Source organism: Protopterus annectens, chromosome 2.part2 (genome assembly GCF_019279795.1).
Source record: "Protopterus annectens isolate FY-2018-M chromosome 2.part2, PAN1.0, whole genome shotgun sequence".
NCBI classification, from domain to species: Eukaryota; Metazoa; Chordata; order Ceratodontiformes; family Protopteridae; genus Protopterus; species Protopterus annectens.
In genome coordinates this window covers 840,189,578-840,209,869 of record NC_056730.1, presented here as the reverse complement: position 1 = coordinate 840,209,869, position 20,292 = coordinate 840,189,578, and the positions used below count along the sequence as shown (strand labels likewise).

Genomic DNA, 20,292 nt, shown 5'->3' with positions numbered 1-20,292 from the left:
AAAATGTCAAACTTAAGCCTGTAAATATTGTGTTGAAAAATACTGCACTTACAACCATATGAGTGGGTTCTGCTCTCCAAACTAAAACTTCTTCATTCTCAGTTTGCACGGAGGCATGGCATCCCCCGTGACAGTGGTGAGTGACTTGCTGTTCAAATATGGACTTAGACATTTGTAACAATAGCATTGTCAGTAGTGTAGCACCTATATGCACTACTGTTTATGTCCTTTGATAGTTTTCAATTCAGTTTTGCATGAGGTATTTTCATTTTCAGTCTTTTGTATTCTTTACTTTGTGATGCAAAAAATTGAGCTATAATCTGTTGTAGTGAATAAATGTAAATAAGAAGGGCTGCAAGAGTAATACTTCTAATACAATTACATGGCATTCCGAATGAGTGCAAAGCCATCATCTGATATCACCAAGGGAAAGAAATTCTACTGATTACCAAGGGGCCGCATGTCTTTCCACGTAGGACTTAGCATATCATACCTGCAGGTAACAATTTAACTTTACACATCGTAAAGTTAACAATGAACACACTCACAATCTGTCACATACACACACACACACACACACACACACACACACACACACACACACACACACACACACACACACACAGTGCAGAAACAATTTAATAGATTAGCAGGAATCATTTCAGGTCATATAGATACCCATCTGAATTTAAATGATGCACCACACTCAGAGAAAGATTTATGCATAGTAACTTATAATCAAACCAAGAGCAGAGGACCTCATAATGAATGGCTTCAAATTCCAAAATGAAAAAACTAATAGCCAAAAGTGAATGCACACCAGGCAATAATATTTGCCGAATGAAAAATATTTTAATGAACATCAAGCACTTTCGTCTCTTTGCACAAAGGAGACTTCATCAAGAAGTTACATAAAACCAATGGACTATATTTAAATATATGGTGTCATCATGTGACAAACAAAAAAAATAAATAAATTAGTAATCAGTTATGTTTATCACATGATGAAATTATATATTTAAATGTAACCTCACTAGTTTTATGTAATATCCTGATGAAGTCTTGTTTGTGAATAGAGACAAAAGCACTTGATATTCATTAAAATATTTTTCATTTGGCAAATGATATTGCCTGGTGTGCATTCAGTTTTTGTTATTAGTTATGCACACTAAGACCTAATATTTAAAATAAGCATAATACTACAGCCTAGTGGATAAGGCTGACAGTGTGTTTATTACAAAAGTGCATTATCTTACAGGATGTAGTGCTCTGTTTTATTCATGTGTTGCATTCATACTAAATCAATAAAAAGACTATGTATAAACATATATATTTCTTGTAAAATGCTTTACAGATATTTAATAGCAACAGCTTAGCTCACTACTGATTTGATATTGACACTTGTAAGCTTCTACTTTAGAAATTATCATTCATTACCTGTTTTGTTGTCTTTGTACAGTGAGCTGAAGTTTTCTCTGATCAGAATCTTCATCCAATACCAGACCTGTTTGTGACTCTGCAGTAAATCCCATGATGCCATTCTGAAGGTCACTTCCTGCATGAAAAACAGTCATATCAAAAAGAGAAGTCAGAGAGAAATTTTTCCCCATTGTATGGGACAGTTTGCACCCTCTGAGGAGGGTTGGGCCGCGGGCTAGCAACCTGACCCCATAGAACCCATTCCTGCTGCAGAAACAATAAATGCTGAAAGGTGCTTGTTGCCCGATGTGCTGAATGCATGGCAGTGAATCCAAGATCAAGGTATGGGGCATTTTAGCAGTCTGTTAATAAAACTAGAAACACAGTGCAAGCATTTCAGCATTATCAGTGGCAATAATAGACAAGGTAGTGACAGGTATTATATCAAGACCAATTTATTTAGTGTAAAGTCATTATTTAGGTCCCTTGCTATGAAATGCTATAGAATCCTCATTGTGATTACCTGGCACAAAAGGAAAGAATGTCTTTAAAATGTGCAAACAGATATATATATATATATATATATATATATATATATATATATATATATATATATATGATCAAGCAAATGTAAGAAAGGTACTTTAATTCCAGCAGCCTTCCATACCTTACTAAATACATAAATTAGTTAAAAAAGGAAAATCAATGACAACTGCAGAACTTACAAACAACAAATACATGAACCCTCTTTCAGACTTACCTAAAATAATAATAGCTGCAAAAGCTGCAAATCCCTGTTGATCTACACCCTCCACAATCAGGGCCCCTCCTTCAGGATCTGAGAGATAAACATAGAAAATTTCCTGCCCTTCTGGTTCACTGTCATCAGTAATTCTGACTGGCACCTTCACTTCTTTTTCTCCATCCTGTAGAGTAACTAGAGTTATTTGCTCCTCAAAATCCAATCCTTCAGTGGCCCATGTCAGGTTAGACTGAGAATTTCCAATTTCAGTTAAAGTTCCTGCAAGTCCATTTTCTTTCCCTATCCTTCCAAATGTTTTCAGTGTAACTTGTACCACCCCAGAAAAGCCTAGAGACCGCTTAACATAAATAAAATGAGTACTTGTGCTGTTAATGTCTTCATTAATGTATGTCACAGGTGGCCCGAGACTTAAGTACCCATTAACAATATCATTGGCCAAAATTGTTATTGTTGCATTGTTAAAGTCCTGATTGATACGGGGTAGTGAATCTTTTAGTTTTTCATCCAGTGTTTCAGCAGAGGTCAGAACTACATAAAATTCTTCATCAGATTCAAATATCTTGTCATCTATAACAATGGCAATAATAATTGCATCAGTTTGCTTTGCCTCAAAAATTAGTTGTCCATTTTGTACTGGTTTATAATCTTCTCCAGATTTGGCACTTCCTGCTATCATTTCATAGCCTACTTTAGTTTTGTTTCCATGGAAACCAAAATACTTCTGGACATGTAAAAAAACCTTTTGAACATTCTCTTCAACTATAACATGTGTCGAGTTAGGTGCAAACTGAAAGACACCCATTGGCTCTATTTCTGCCTCAGTGAATCCTGATCTGAAAGAAATTGGAAATAAGAAATTGATTCAGAGCAAATTCTTTCAAAAAGGAAACCCATATTAAACCACTTTCAACATTTCCGCAATGCGACATATCAGAAAAATATTAAGGTTTGTCTCTAAATCTATACTTAAATTCATTTTCATTGAAATTGTGTCACGAAAGTTAAAGCATAAGAACAACAAATGTACAAAGTAAACAATGAGGTATGGAACATTACGCATACCAGTTGGCTGTTAGAATGCATGGATGAGCTTGTAGTGCATTTCAAAGATACGTGTTTCAACCAAAACAGCAGCAGGCTTTCCACTACAATGCTTAACCTGCCATCGCACATTGAATTTATAAAGTAGACCAAGTTGATATAAAGGGGAAAAATACAACAAAATCAAAAAGACATTAACTTATTTACATATAACAGTTCAGCCTCTTCAACAACTTAGCTTGAGCCAGAGTTCTATAATTCTACCAATGCGCCTTGTTTTCTTCTGGCATGAACACATACACAGTTGAATGGAAAAAGTACCTGAAGGAGTTTCAAAACAAATTATTGTAATATCCCTGTTGAGACATAATTTTATTTGAGTTAATTAGGTATATTGTAAGTTTGAGATAGTAAGGAATACACTATCCCTGGGCGCAGGCATAGCGTAGGTGGAATAATGCCAAATATGGCCGTCGAGCGATTCAGGTACGATCCAATACCACGTGCACTACCGGCGTATGCCAGAACTGCGCAGCCCTTGGCATAGGTATGCTAATCACCCCATGTGCAGTGTCGCACCATGCAAATGAAGGCAGATAGTGATTCATGAAGTGGTGCAGGTGTAGCGTAAGCCCACGGAAATGTAAACCAAAAAACACAGTTTACATTTTCCCAAAGAGAACATCGGAGCTATGGAAGCGGACCCGACTCATGTATTACAAAGTTAACATATGCCAATGGCTAAATACATAGCCAATGGCATAACAAAATATGCACAACACCTAAAAAACAACATTTAATGTCATGTCCACAGTAATGCACAGTACAACCGCAGGGCATGTGTGCGCAAACTGAAACATAAAAAAATTATATAAAAATGTCATAAAATCGCAATGTAATACAAATCAGGTTTACACCATAATACACAATGGTAGGCATGGAACACCACAACCAAGGTGCAAGGGTTGCTAAAGGCCTGCGACAGTGTTTGGCGTGGTAACTATGAATTAGTAGTCAATGCCATGCAAATGAGGCAGATAATACTGAATCGCAAATGTCCCGCCAGATGAAGGTTGTACCATACGGTGCAGCGCTATAACACCAAGGAGTGGCTCAGAGGAGATACATGACATCAGCAGAGGGGTGTGCCTCCATAGGAGTAAGCACATTGGAGCAATGCAAATCTGGCCTGGCTGTTGCTAAGCAAAGCTGCAGAACAGGGGTGGGGAGGAAGGTATAGAATCGTTTAGCTGAGAGCACACATGGTGCCCAAAAGCGCATGTGTATGGGGATGAAAACGTGCACAAAACCCAGTAAGCGGATGCACGCGGCACGAACAATAGCACAAACAGGAAGGTCAGGGGAAGAAAAGAAGGAAATGCCAAAGTAGGGTAATTGGAGTACTAATGAGCAATCAACACCAATTAACTCACGGCGGCCAATTGATGGCAGCTGACAAGTCTGCTCGCAGAAACCTGCAAAACAGGATAGGGGAGGCATTGGAATGCAAAGAAAGGAGGGGAGGCATTGGATTGCAAAGATAGGAGATTTGTCATAGCAGAGCAAAGCAAACCGACAGTAGACCGGCAATAGCACACATTACGCAAGAGAAGCCAGGTCTAGGAAAGTACAAATGAAAGCAGGCTGCTGGAAGCATGCCAGAAAATGGTAGGTGGAATGTGCAGAAATGTAAAGGGAAGGTCAAGAGGTAATCCACGGCAGCCAAATGCAATTCAACACCAAAGGCACCACAATAGTAGTTCCGGTAGTAAAACACATAAGATACCCTGTAGCTACGATCGTACATACACACCCTATGACATCATCTGTGTTCACAGCACAATAGTATAAAGTGTGAAAGCACCCTACAAACACTTGTATATTCCCAAACACTGCACCATAGGTGTAAACACACGGGGAACTTTTAAAATGTACATGTTTGGAGCTGCCATAGCTGTGATTCATCAGCATGTGTTAGAGACTGACGGTGTTGTGGAGGATGATGCCGACAACCACCGCAGGCCCCAGAGGAGGAGAAGAGTGTTCAGACCAAGGGTAACCTTCCAGGGGCTACATGATCTTGAGATAGTAGAGCATTAAAGGGTGGACATGGACATCTTACAGCAAATAGTGGAGCTGTGCCGGCCACGCCTGAGAACCAGATACAACAGAGGGGAACCCATCCCAGTGGACACGAAGGTATGTGTAAGCATGCAAATACTAGCCAACAGTTACCTCTCAAAGGCCAACTGGAGATATAATGGGGATCTCACAGGCATCAGCATCCAGGGTAGTACACCAGTTCCTGGATGCCATGTTACCACATGCCAATGAGCATATATACTTCACCCGAACTCAGGAGGAGTTGGCCAGCAATATGCGTCACTTCCACCATGTGGCACACTACCCGGAGGTACTGGGTGCGATAGACTGCATGCACATACAAATCAAGTCACCACCCGGTGAGCATGGTAGGTGCTACATAAACATCAAGGGATTCCACTCCATCAACTGCCAGGTCATGTGCAATGCCCAGGGCATTATCATGGATGTGTGTGCTGGCAGCCCTGGAAGCTACCATGACTCCCATATCTGGCATGCCTCACAGCTGTATCAGGTATTTGTCAGGGGGACATCCCACATGGCCACCTTGTGGGGGATGCTGGCTATGCACTGGAGCTGTGGATGATGACTCCCATCAGAAATGCACACCCATGCAAGAACGCCATAATGAGGAACACGCACAAACCAGAATCATCATAGAGCGTGTGTTCGGGATGCTGAAATCACGGTTCCGGTGCTTGGACACATCTGGTGGAGCCTTGCAGTACTCTCCAGGCACATGTGCCCACATCGTCATAGTATGTGCCATGCTACATAATATGATCCTGCGGAAACAGCTGCAGCAGGGACAAAATGGTGAAGGCCCACATAGCCCACCGCAATTGCCAAGGCCATCACAGGCACAGAGGGATTCAGACCATGGACACACTGTGCCAGCCCCAGTAGGCAGATGGAGGTATGCCCAATATGCCTACACCTTGGCAAAGAGGGAACGTATAGCACATACTCTGACAGTGTAGGCCCCTATGGACTGACACACCTCTCCACCTGCACACACAGTAAAATGGATGGCACACAAACACGACCACCTGTAAATTGTAATGTATAGGTGGCCCACTGTGTAAATCCTACATAGGCAGCCTTCAAACATTGTACACACAATAGCTACTGGAACACGGAATGTCAACGCCTGAACAGTACATGCGCCTATCAGCATATGGTGGTGCTGTGTGTATAGGTTCCCAAGTACATCGGTAGGTACACGGCTGATTGTCAGAGGCCATACACCAAACGGGGCAAACAGTGTCTGCTGTCACCACAGCATCGAGTAACTGTTGCTTAGAGGTGCAGAGGCAATCGTGGGAGCACATGTGTGTAAGCACTGTTCTGCACACACTCAGCACGGAGTCCCTGCTGCGTTAATGAGGGGTTCCACATAATATAATCATGGATGTTGTGTCAAGGCATGGGGTGTACCCATGACAGGCATTCATCACCCCAGCATGCTCCACCTACGGTCGTTTGAAGGTGTAGCACAGTATTGTGTGTGGCTCACTGTGATATACATACCCAATGCCGAAGCACATCCAGTAAACATCACATGGACATACCATTAACTGGGCTCATCAATATGTAAACTAACTGAGTTATCCATGTGAGTGCAGTATGGAGTAACAGCCGTAGTATACTCCTCGTACAAAACAACATAACATGTGTACAAATCCCAGATGGCCATGTGTTAAATGCAGTGACCATCGTGCATGTTCCCGGTCCCATGTCCTGCAAGGGATGTAACGTAATCCCAAAGGCACGAGTAATGCATGTCGGATGCAGGTCATCAGATCATGTTTTGCACACGTTAGCGGGAATATGCATTGCCCACTGCTGGTAAGCGATGTTTAAATATGACTATATGGATATGCGCAAAACAGGGATAAGCTTCTCCGAATATTGCGCAGATTATGGTCAATGATGTCCAGAACAGGTGAAACCAGCATTATTCACCCCTGTACTAATAGTGCCTGCTCTGAAGGGTAAAACGACCACTGCCAGGTGTAGAACACGCAATCATGTATAGAATCACCTAACACTATTGCTAGCCAAGATGTACCTATGGTAGGGTTGCCACCTCTTCAAATGACCAATGTGGGACATACGTCAGATGTCTGCAGGCCGACACATACACCCGGCCAGTATGAAAATCAGAACTTCACTGTTTTGCCTAGATAAAAGCTCATTCTTGTAATGTTTACTTACTTATTCTGTTTCTATGACATATAGGTAGTTCAGATACAGAATAACTGTTTTATGCAACTATTACATAAACTATAGGAAATTAGTATGTTCTAAAATCTCAGGACATTTGCCATGTTTACAAATATTTTGCAGGACACAACTGCCCAAAGAGGGACTGTCCCTCGCAGAGTGGGACAGCTGGTAACCCTAACCTGTAATGTGACAGGTACAGACACAAACGTGCGGAGTCCAGGAAACAGTATACACCAACAAGTACACAATGAAAGGTGTAGCTTGCCTGTCACTTTCCCTGTCAAATATATATATATATATATATATATATATATATATATATATATATATATATATATATATATATATATACACATATATACATATATATAATACAGATAGAAAGGGCGATAGAGTGATATATGTTGATATATACGGATTCAGCGATATCTGCAAATATATATAGATAGGTCAACGACATTCATAACACCTTGGAGGCACAAATAAATAGGATACCTCCAACTATGGAATGTGTAACATACCAACATGCGTAACCACGAGGCTGAAAGACTGAAAGAACACAGTACAACCACGAATAATAGTATGATGATATGAATGGACATTTAGTTACCGCTGACAGTGTTGCGGTCCACGTAGGTACTGTGTTCAACTGTGTTTGTGAGTGCCGTAGTCTGTGTATGTGTGTGTTGAGGGTGCCGTGTGTATCTCTGTGTGACTGTAATGTGTGTGTGTGTGTGTGTGTGTGTGTGTGTGTGTGTGTGTGTGTGTGTGTGTGTCTGTTAGTGCCAACTCGGAGGTAGATCATTACGGTAGGTGTGGGTATAGCTAGCCGTAGGCATATGGTTACCACCTGTCCCACATTAGGAGGGACAGCCCCTCCCTGGGCAGGTGTGTCCTGACATAAAACATTACAAAAGGCAAATGTCCGAGATAGTAGGACATTAATATGTCCCATATATAATGTAATAGTTGAATTAAATAGTTATGCCTGTATGTAAGAAACATAAATGTTACATGCAATATGATAAGTAGCCAAAGTCCCACAACAATAGGTATGTATTGAGGATAAAAGTATGTGCTATCCTGTGTACTGACCATGGCTATGTATTGGCCTGTAAACATTGCTGTGTGTCCCGCAAGTGTCCAACAATGGCCATATGAAAAGGTGGCAACCCATGGCAAAGAGGTTCTGTTACCAACATAACCGCAATGACTGCAAATATATGGGACAGAAATATATGGGATAGCTGTCATTTAGACATATCACTGCAATTCCGGAGGTATGGAAGTATCAACCTCACCTACATACTATATAGAAACAAATTAACAACGGCCCAATGTACAATCCCGTAACATAAGTCTACTAACTGATAGCTCTTTAATTGGGGACGGAGCCCACACACATATATATGGAATATGTAGAAATGCAAGCCCCACAAACCTGTATATGCTACGTACACCCACCGACATCCCCCACACTAGAAACTATAGCAATACAGACTGTAATAACAGCACAAACATCCAGTCAGTCAATTACATCTGCAGAACCGTCAACATACCTTGTGAGAGACACAATTAAAGGCGCCATGCAAAATTGCAGCCGTTGTATAATGCAACAAATGGCGATGTTACAGGTTTTGTTTGTAATGGTCCATTATCAGATGTTGGGATGACAGGTACACCCACATGTTGAACCACATACTCTAGCTGTCACACACAATCCACTGGGGACATGAATCCAAAGTATACTTGTCTCTATGCATAGCAATTGCAATTACACATAACAAAACACAATACAGGCCATCTCCCCGAAGGTAGGGCAAATGGGTAATGCCCAAGTGGAGAATTCAATTATACCCCACTGTTGCCACGTAATTGGTGAATGGAGTAGCTGCACAGCTGATATACAAGTAATTAGTCACTCAGGAACACCAATTGCCGTCAGGAAACCACATGTTACAGGTATCGACGTATATAAGGATGACTTGCCAGACATTCAAACCGTATGCTCATACATAATACCTGTTTAAGCAGTGTGAGAGAGAAAGAGACGAAAGTCCGTAACGATAACAAGGTATGTAGAACACTCGGTATGTAAGTTTATGTATAGCATGTTTTGTATTAATTATTTACTGTATGTATAGCCTGGTTTGCATTAATTAAAAGTGTCCACAATGCATAAAGTGGGAAAAGGTATTTATGTAGTGATGTCTTGCTGAGCATACTTAAACTTGTAGAAACTGTGCGTCCAGTACTGGGCCACAAGGTACACATCACAGACACCACAAGGGATGCTACATGAGGGCTTTAAACAGAACAATTCCATACAACCCGCTGTCAGTGGTAGGGTATGTCCAACAAGTATGTGCCATAGCAGGGGATAGTATATGTTGATATACTGTCACAGTAGGCATGTGTATGGGCATATAACAACAATGACATGTCTAAGGTGGTCCTGCTGTGCAAGTATGCTTTGCATTATGGGATACTATGTAAAATATATGTAATGTATAGTATTGTAGGTAGATATGTCAGATATTCTACACAGCATAACAGGCATATCATGCATACCAAAGGTATCGTCTATTGGCATGTACAATAACAGGATACATATGGCTTGTAGGCACGGGACATTGTAATAGCATGATAGCTAATCTAAATGGAAGGGCTACCAAGTAACCATGCACAAAGGACATGTAATAGCTTCACAGGTTCATAGTGGGGTACTATGCAGTCTGGCAAGTCTATGTGTAAGCACAACTACAGTGTTCACACCAGTGGCACCTCTCTAGGGTAGTGTCCTGTGTACAGCAGAGCCATGTGTTACCTGCACCTCTGCACAGTACAGCCACTGCAGTGATCCCTGGCGTACATGTGTCTCCCAACCACCAAGGGAGGTATCACATGAACAGTGCTACTGAGTGTCCCTGCATGATGTACATAGGACTCATGTTCCAAAGCATGGTGAGTGTCCGGTTTGGGAATGTAACCCTCAAGCACATCCCACTCATTGTTGCGTGTGTGCACATATCCATGAGCATGTTGCTCACAGTGGCTTTTGCTTATGTCGCGTATGTGGAGTATATCCATTAATATTGTTGTGGACATGGGCCCTGTCTGTTCAGCAGAGGTCACCCCTGAGTATGTAGTATGCAAATGTGTACAGAAGTGGTGTCCGTAGTTCAGCCGCATACTTTAACTGTTGGAGCTCAATAAACGTCATGGCCTGTTAATGTTGTGGTATGTAAAGCTGTAGCTGTTGTGTAAGGTACACCCTAAATGGGGTGGTGTACCCTTGAATGTGTGTAGAAGTCTTGAGTTCAGAGGTACAATGGGTGCCTATGTACCAGCCACACACACAGTACAGATAAGTATGGCCACATAGAAGGATATCCACGCCACAGTGGCAATACGGTAACCACAGGAGTGGGTGCAACATATGTGTATACTACAAACATGTACAATGTGACATGTATGTAGGGGACTACCACCTATGTGATAGTCAGTGGGTGAATGGTGTAATGCAAAGGTGATGTTCATGCACCTTGTGTCATGCAGCTTGAGGCCATGATATTCATATCAGGTATCTGTCACAGTGACACCTGTATGGATAGAGTCAGTATCAGCTGGTGGATCAATCATGGCACTTTGTATGCAGGGGGTTGTAAAGCTAGGCAGGGAAAGTCCCTCTGTGCTAGCCTGCACCTCAGGGAAGCATATACTGAACATGAGGGGCCCTATGACTGAGGACTGTGGTATGCCAAATGTAACTGAAATTCAGTAGGTACTATGGTATGCTACCCTCATTGTGTGTGTCCTGTCCATGAGCCACATTGCATAACATCCTGAGACATAGAGTACGATGTGCAGGTGGATGTGTATGTTGTCAATACCAGAATGGAGAATGGTGCTGAAAGGCAATGAGAGGACAATGTAGGATGTGTGGACTCCCATACCATCATCAACTACCCTGGTAACTGTATGAAAGGAGTCAATGGGTATTTGTTAAAAATGTAAGGTGATAACTTCATTTTTTAAAAGCTGAAGCCACGCCCACTGGGAGTTAAAGGTACACACTCAAAAGAGCTCTACTGGAGGGAATGAGTTAAGTGTGGGGTAGTGTCAGTCACACATCAGTAGTAGCTGTCTGAGCCCTACTGTCCAGTACACCAACAAATGAGGTCTGGTAACCGTGGGGTATGTTGTTGAATCTGTAGCTTGTTACAATGTGTATAGCAGTTCCAGACACAGTTAGTTGCATGTGGAGCACCTCTGATGCATTGTGGTAAGTAACTTGCCAGGATGTGTGTACAACATAGTGGGATATGGGAACACCTCAGCTGTGGGTGTGCCGGTCCAGGTATGTGCCTGAAAGGTATGGTTTGTCTATAACCTGTCATTGCAGGTGTGCTCTGCAGAGCCTAGAGGCAGGTCCCAGTCACTGCAGAGATATTGGAGTGGTGCATTATAAGGTGTGCCTTGCCTGCGTGCGTTACAGAGGAAGATGCAAGCATTGTGTCACATGACCCCATGTCTAGCTTGCCAGTTCCCGTTCTGCCGGTGACTGTTACTGGAAACTGTGCAAGACAGGCAGTATAGAAGCAGCAAGAGCCTTACATGTGATCTGTACTCCCAGGACTGACAGGTGCAGGTCATCTGTGCCAAAGCATTGTGTTTGACCAGGTCAGTCAAAGCGGACAGATACCAGATGCCTGTGGAATGACAGCAGAAGCATAGGCAACTGTTGAAGTGACACAGTCAGTCATTGTACAGTGGTATCAGGTCCGGATGAATGCATAATGTTCCCCAGGGCTTGGCCCACACCTTCAGGGCTACAAGACTGGTGAGCTATTGCATGTCCCTGCACACGTAGTCTGTGAAGTGGAATCTCAGGGCAGTCACACTAACATGGAGAATGACAGTCACATCATACCTGGTGAGGTGTGGCATGGGTGCATAGGTTATGTTGCAGAACCAGTTACCTGACAGCAAGATGTAAGCGACTATCGCCTTGTGTAGCCTGCTGTGTGGAACTGCAGTGTGACCGCCTACAGAGTCACCTATGACTTGTGTGTTGTGTATGTTATAACACCCTATTGGCTGTGTGTGATGGGCACACATGAGTCTGTGGGCTATAAGTTGGTGATGTTGTGTTCCATGATGGGGGCTGCCTCTGGTGCCTACACAGAGTATGGAGAGGTACTGCACAAGTTGTCCTTGTATGTGTGGCCTGTGGTGGAGATCATGTGAGACTATGTGATGAGTGGGGTGTGTTGTGAATGTTACACATCCCCACATGACTGTCAGGTGCAGTCAGGGTTGGTGACAGCATTACCCCCAGCAGGGCTGCATAAGTGCATCCCCCACAGGCTGTAGTGTCATATGTTGGGAGATGAGCATTGAATGTGTACATGAGACAATTGCTCTATTGCCACATGTATGACATATCCATCATATAGACAGGCAATAGCACTGGTACCTGACAGTTGGACATGCCTGTATATACAACCATGTCTCACAGGATATGCGAGTTATGTGTGTACAACAGCTGTTGTACCATAAGCAAGCTGTAAATTTTAGGACAGCCAGTGTACCTGTGGGAAATGGTGTGGAATGGGTGCTATATTAATCAGTAGCTCATGACATGCTCACAAGTTCTGAACAAGTGCCTAGCATGACCATACAATACAGATAGGGTGTTGGATAATATCAACCCACAAGTGGTGACGACAGTCATAATGGGTGGCACTGCACTATAATGCTGCTAAGTATGGTGTGCATGTCCATGAACCATTATCACTGTAGATGTTAGCAGTACAGATGTACAAGACAGTACGGATGTTTGATTACAAATACCTTTGTATGTCACAGGAGTGCTCTACCAGTGGCCTGTTGACAGACTCACAACTACACAAGGTGCCAGAGTGACATGTGCATATCACACCAGTGCCAGCTACAGTAGAACAGGGTTAATGTGTTGTACTCCACCCTCACTGTAGCCCATACCACACAGACAAATGTTAGGCATCTGTGTATGTAAGGATGTGAATGGCCATGACCTATGAGGAATAGCTGTGTCAGTATTGTGAACAACATACAGAATGGGCTGTGTGGGTGAGGTGTGTGACATATGTGCACATTCTGATGGATGATATCAGCATTGTCACCGCTAGGTGAACATCCCTGTACCCATTAACTACCACCTAGGCTGTGGTCATCATTATGGACACTGTGTAAGGGATGGTGCTGTGCAGTATACCTCCCTGACTTGGTGACGTCTCCAGGCCCCTTAGGTAGTCATACAAGGTACCCATGTCATGACAGGGTGCCATCCATGAGCACGGAGATCATTGGACAGGCATATACAGCACTGGGGTGACCAATATTGGATCACATATCACCTTTAAGGGGTAATGGCCATGCGTGGATGGGTGATACCAGCCTTCACAATCCTCACCTCCACTATGCAGCATGCTGTCTACCTTGCATAAAGACATCTGCTACACCATGATGATGGACATGCTACATGTCCATATCCTGATCTGTAAGACATACGTCATGGACATCCACCATCCTAATACTAGGATCGCCACATGCTGGACAGATCCCTGTGCCATACATGTGACATACTCCCGCCAAACCATGCAACCCTGTCCATCAAAGCTGCACATGTCATCCCAGTCATACATGGTGTGATGGCTGCAGCTGCATGGTAGATGTAGTATCAACTGTCTGGATCAGTAATGTGGCACTGATGCACCTCTCGGTGGCATAATGGCTGTCTGTTACAGCTAGGAAACCTTGCCCGTACATGCTATGGTTGATAACCATCCCTGCAAATGACATCCGACTAGCCATTGTCCCATGTCTATCACATGTGCAACATAGGTGATCCGTGGCAGGATGTTGAACAGCTGTACAGTGCTGTGTAGATGTATATGGCAAAACACATGCATGTACAGGTTTCCATGCGTATGTGTGCATTGTCACTGCTCAAGTCCATTAAGGCTGTGTCTGTGTTGATATGTGACATATACACAGCATCAAGGTCAACAGCATTACCGTGGACACATCCAGGCATGTGCAGATAGGTAAGAACACCAGTGCAGGCAAATAGACATGCCCACATCAAGACAGCATTCACATGGAGTATGAACACTGTAATGAGGTGACACACATATATGGTGATGATATCCAATGCATAACGGGTGTTACATGTGTGTGACATAAACACATCAGTCATGTCAGTGTCATGATGATTTGCAAAGATAACTGTGCAGATGTACTAGATGTCATAGAAATGTATGTGCAGCAGTATCTCTGTACATCTCTGAAACTGTGACCTGTCACCATCATTATGTCTTACAGATAATGCCTCGTACATGCCTTCCAGCGTACAGCTGCCAGGAGGATGATGTCCTCATCCCGTACCTCCATGAGAACTACAAGGTGTTGTTCAGCCATGTGCCACAGCATGCCCAGCAGTGGGACGACCTGTGTCAGGATCTTCACAGGAGGATGAACGATGTGGGTGGCCATAACCGCACCTACCAGCAGGTGCGCAGACACTGCACGGACATGATATGACATGCCACTGCAATCGCCAGGGAACAAGATGGAACAGGTGGTAGGCCACCAACCCAGCCCCCACTCATACACACCGAGGAGCTACTGGCCAGTCTGGAGACACCCTCAGAACAGCATCCACAAACACTAGCTGCCATTGTGGAGGTGGGTGTCTCCCAACCAATGAGCCTGGAGTTGCCTGGTAAGTCAGTACTGCACATATGGCTATTATATCCCATTTAGTTGCATGTGTCACTGTACATTATGTAAAGTAACAACATATGCAAGGTACGTGGACACACATGCTGCATACTACAGTATGCTACCCTGTGTATGCACACATGTGCATACTATATGCTGTTATACAGGCAAATGTGTTAACATGCACAGTGCACCCTGTGGCTGTCATACAGTCATGGATAATGTTCATACTGCTGTGTCACCCCTATACAGGTACCTCTGGCATGCCACACAGACATGAGTCCGTTTCAGGTGAGACTGTCATCAGTATCAGGCATGTTAAAGCATAGATCTATTTGCCATGTGGCCAGTTAACACTTGCACACTTGATATTTGTTCCAGTCACGATATACAGGTCGCATCACCCATCATTCACACAGGCCACCCATGTGCAATATATACAAATGAAATGATACACCGACTTGAAAACACAGTATTTGTCATTGCTACGTTTGGTCAGCTGTGCATACAATGGTGGAGGTGTTCTACAATGGAGGCATATGTAGTATGCATTGGAACAACATGTGTGGCATACAAACAGTACCACACAGTGAGCTGTGATATGGGAAGCCCACAGGTGTCACCATTGTGTTATATGCCCCTGCATTGGGTGCACACATTGTGATGTGCCATCTAACATGTCCCAGACACTTAGTGTTTTGGCTGCAATATTGTCACACTATCCCATGACCCATACCCCACATACCAAACATACAACCCATTGTCTGCATAGCCCTGTGGATGGTGACATATCTGGCATCTATGGGTGTATGTCATATGGGACAACACAGACATGTGAGATAGATGGCCATCACACACATTTGGCCAACACATGTGCACACATGGCCATGGGGGATGGCCAGAGACACGTAGCCACACAGTAGATGTGATGTGTATACACCCTGTTGCACATTGTCCACACATGGTCCAATTATAGCCTTAGTTGACTGATTATACAGTTGATGTGGTACACTGGACATCCTAAAAGCCTGTGCACAGCTAGTGGAGGTGTCACTGAAGTCTACCATATAAGATCTGTTGAACATCACAACTGTGTCATAGCATGACAGTAGTCACCTGTACAGCTTCCACAGACATTGACACCACATCAGGCCACAGATACTGTACATTTCCCTTGCTGCTGTAGGACATCACCGTTAGCTGTGCACCTTGTGTGTGTGGTACATCAATGTCATGTGGGAAATGGTGAATTGACATGTCCGCTATGTGTGGACATGGTTGCCAGGCAGCTAAGACCCTGTAGTTGTTGTGCAAGGGTGTCATCTGTAGGTCCTCCAGTGACCTGTCACTTGACACAGCATGGTTTGGTGTGTATACACCTCAGCATCATGGGTCACAATCCACAGTTATGTCATGGGTATGCATGCAGTTATGGCTATGCAATGTGTACATATTATACATTGTACAGCAATATAGATGCCTCATGATGCCATGCAATGGCACAGTGTCTGTACTTCACACTGTATAGCAATGTAGATGGCTCACACTACCCTTCCATGCTCATGCACATTTGCTAAACATGCATTCTATCTGTAGGGCATACAGACAACACCACAATGTGATGCCCATTACGATGCTGTACATGTGTCAGGACACCATTGTGTCAGACATGTATGCATGTTAATGCACACGTCAGCAAATTACATGTCAAAGTCACATCAGCCATGTGTACTGTTATCCTGTTCTGGTCCACATGGTGTATCACGGGGATGCATGCATACTACCATGATTGTGTGAACTGCATGGCTACTGATATGACACTTGCTTGCTGTAGTGTGCACCCCAGGGAAGTATTCTTACTAACACTATTAATGTCTGAGCTGCATGCCCTCTGCTGTACCACAGGCATGCTGCATGCCATCTGTCAAATCACATGCATGGTGTGTGTGTGTGTGTGTGTGTGTGTGTGTGTGTGTGTGTGTGTGTGTGTGTGTGTGTGTGTGTGTGTGTGTGTGTGTGTCTGTGTGTGTGTGTGTGTGTGTCTGTGTGTGTGTGTGTGTGTATGTCTGTGTGTGTGTGTGTATGTCTGTGTGTGTCTGTGTGTGTGTGTGTGTCTGTATGTGTGTGTCTGTGTGTGTCTATTGTAATTTAGAGTCTTTCTTTGCATTCACAGGTGATGTAGGTGCGTTACCCTCCTGCGGTCCATCTGATGTTAGTGTCCCCACAGATACTAGCAGTGATGAACATATGCATGAGGTACAGGCAGGGTTGTCAGGGGCTGAATCTGTGCCAATGGTTGCCATCCCAGCTATGTCACCCTCTTCCTCGCACACAGTTCTGCTGCCAACACATACCACATCACCAGTGGCCATAGAAGAAGGACAGTCAGCGTCTGTTAGCGTGGAACAGGAACATGTGGTGGCTACAGAAGGTGTGTCTACACACCATGGTGTCAGTGTAATGACTGCAGATGGGCCACACAGGCACGTGGCCGGTGTTGCTCGTAGGAGGACCTCTGGCAGACATGCACCTGCAGGACAGAGCGCAGCAGCTGGTATCACCAGATGCATGTTGCAGACTGTAATGGCGGCACAGGCATGTGATGAACGGTAGAACAGAGAAGGGCAGAGGCTGCAGAGGGCTGCTATCTGTACCCTAAATGACAACATCCAGGCATTGGAAAATGCTCAACAGCAGATTGCTGATGTTCTGGACAGGCGATTGGGTGACATGGTCAGAATCCTTGACCATGGCATGGCACTCCATGAGCGTGAGCTGTCTGTGCTGGAACATCTGGTAGGAGTGAGGTGTAGGCCATGTGGATGTAGGCCAGCTACACCACCTAGTGCAGGTCAACGTGAGCATGCCACCTCACATGCCCGCTCCCATAGTGCCGGTAGCAGTAGCAGTGCAGCTGGTGCTGTGCTGTCCACACCAGGACACAGCAGGCCACGTGGATGTTCCCAGCAGGGACACGGTTCCAGTGGACATGTGTCATCGGACAGTAGCCAATCTGTACCTCCGCCTGGTAGTGCCCGTGCAACCCCTGCAGGCACAGGTCACATGGCTGTGGCTGGATACAGTGAGCTGTACAACCTGGTCTGTACAATCTGGAGCTGTCAATAATACCCTGTGTAGGCCTCACAAGAGGCAGAACTGTGTGCACACATACACACACACAGCAAAGACATCTGTAGGGCACCACAACACCCACATGCATACTGAACAGACATGTCCAATCATATCACTGGCCCTTACCCACACACATGATGTCATCCATTGGTGCAGCCTATGCCCCTGGCAAACATTATCACCCTGTGCATATGATGAAGCCTGTGCCACATCCCTGTCATCCACACCATCTGTGCAGGGACACACTCAAATGGTCTGATGCACAGGGTGAACAGAATAGTGAGAAGTGTATATTACATTAGTTGTGTAAGAATAGTGAGAGAAGTGTATATTACATTAGTTGTGTGAGAATAATGAGAGACGTGTATATTACATTAGTTGTATACTGTTGATACGCACCAGACATACCATGTAGTACAGGTTTAGCATGCATTGTTATATGTTCACAGTATGTGTCTCGGTAACAACAGTAACAGCATGTTGGTAATGATGCCCTGGTTCCCTCCTTATGGTCTACTTGCATGTGCCTACAGGTAGCACTGTTTGCAGTCTCCCATGTGTAATTGTGGAGTACTCATAGGCACATATGGCAATATCAGCATGCTATACGTAGCCTCAGCCTGACTGTTGGAAAGTCTAACATACCACAGATGTCCACACATATACTGATCCAGACGCATGTGGGCAGTTTAATAGGCTACAGTGGCTAGAGACGTGACATCCATACCAGGTCACATCACAGGTATGTTGACATGGTGCAGGCAGGGGTTGTACACAGCGGTCTGGCCAATGATAATGTTAGAGGCCACTTGATAGCATGAGGCCTCACTGTGTAGCAGTAATACCCTGTCACATTACAGGAACATGCTCACACTCACAGGGTCAACAACACTATAACGCACACCCCATAGTGTTGAGGTGAGGACCCTTGCCTATGTGGTCATCACCCTCACAGTACTGTGCACCCACATGACGCGACACAGAGAAAGAACATGTACAGGTAGCCAGTGCGGCTGAGACTGATGGCATCAATAGGGTAGTGGACTGCATCACCATGAGGGGTTAGGGATCCTGTGTGTTCTGTATGGTAGCATACACCCTCACTCCATGCACCAGACAGCCATACATACCTACATGCACACACACTGTGGAGACCACAAATGCCGTACACATATGGATAGCTGATGTGTGTGATACACACACCACACCTGCTTACATCATGCTTTCCACACTGCAGTATGTACAGATCTCTACAACAGTATACAGGGGTGTGTAACAATTGGGATGTATTCCCCACCATATGTGGCATATATGGTCACACAAGCAAGCACACATGGCAGTACTGTGAATGATACACCTGCTATATGATGATACGTCTGACAGACATGCAGCAGTATTGGCCGCATTATGTGTACCAGCGCTACCTTCGGCAATTGTGCTTCTATATGCACACGGGAGGATGTAAGTGTTACTGGTGTCAAGTGACGAACTGTCGGTAACACCTGACCACTGTGTAGGTTTTATGTCTCCACCATCAAGTAACGGTAACATAGTGTACTGTTTGCACATGTAATGGTAGAATGGTGTGTGACACACCTGTGAGCCATCCCTGGCAAACATCCATCTACACAGGTGGATCACCACTTTATGTACACACATCCATCCATGCCTGCTGTACATCCTACCGTACTGTCAGTATGTCACCATATACAGGTGTCAATGATGGGGCTGCATTGCAACTGCATGTTGTAGTTAGGCACAGATGAGTTACTTACATCAGCTACTGCACATGCATGGTAGCTGCATGCACACTACAGATTGTACATGTGTGTTGGTCC

The 20,292-nt window shown here is 44.2% G+C and overlaps 1 protein-coding gene across 1 annotated transcript in view; it reads right to left on the bottom strand.

Moving 5' to 3' along the window:
• The window catches only part of ADGRV1 (adhesion G protein-coupled receptor V1), a 3,979,741-nt gene that overhangs the window by 2,009,210 nt on the left and 1,950,239 nt on the right, over window positions 1–20,292 (bottom strand). Inside the window, exons 74-75 of the mRNA XM_044064182.1 lie at window positions 2,180–3,015; window positions 1,438–1,555 (exon numbers count right to left, since the gene is read on the bottom strand). Coding sequence (XP_043920117.1) covers window positions 1,438–1,555; window positions 2,180–3,015 — 954 coding nt within the window. The remainder of the gene's footprint in view (window positions 1–1,437; window positions 1,556–2,179; window positions 3,016–20,292) is intronic.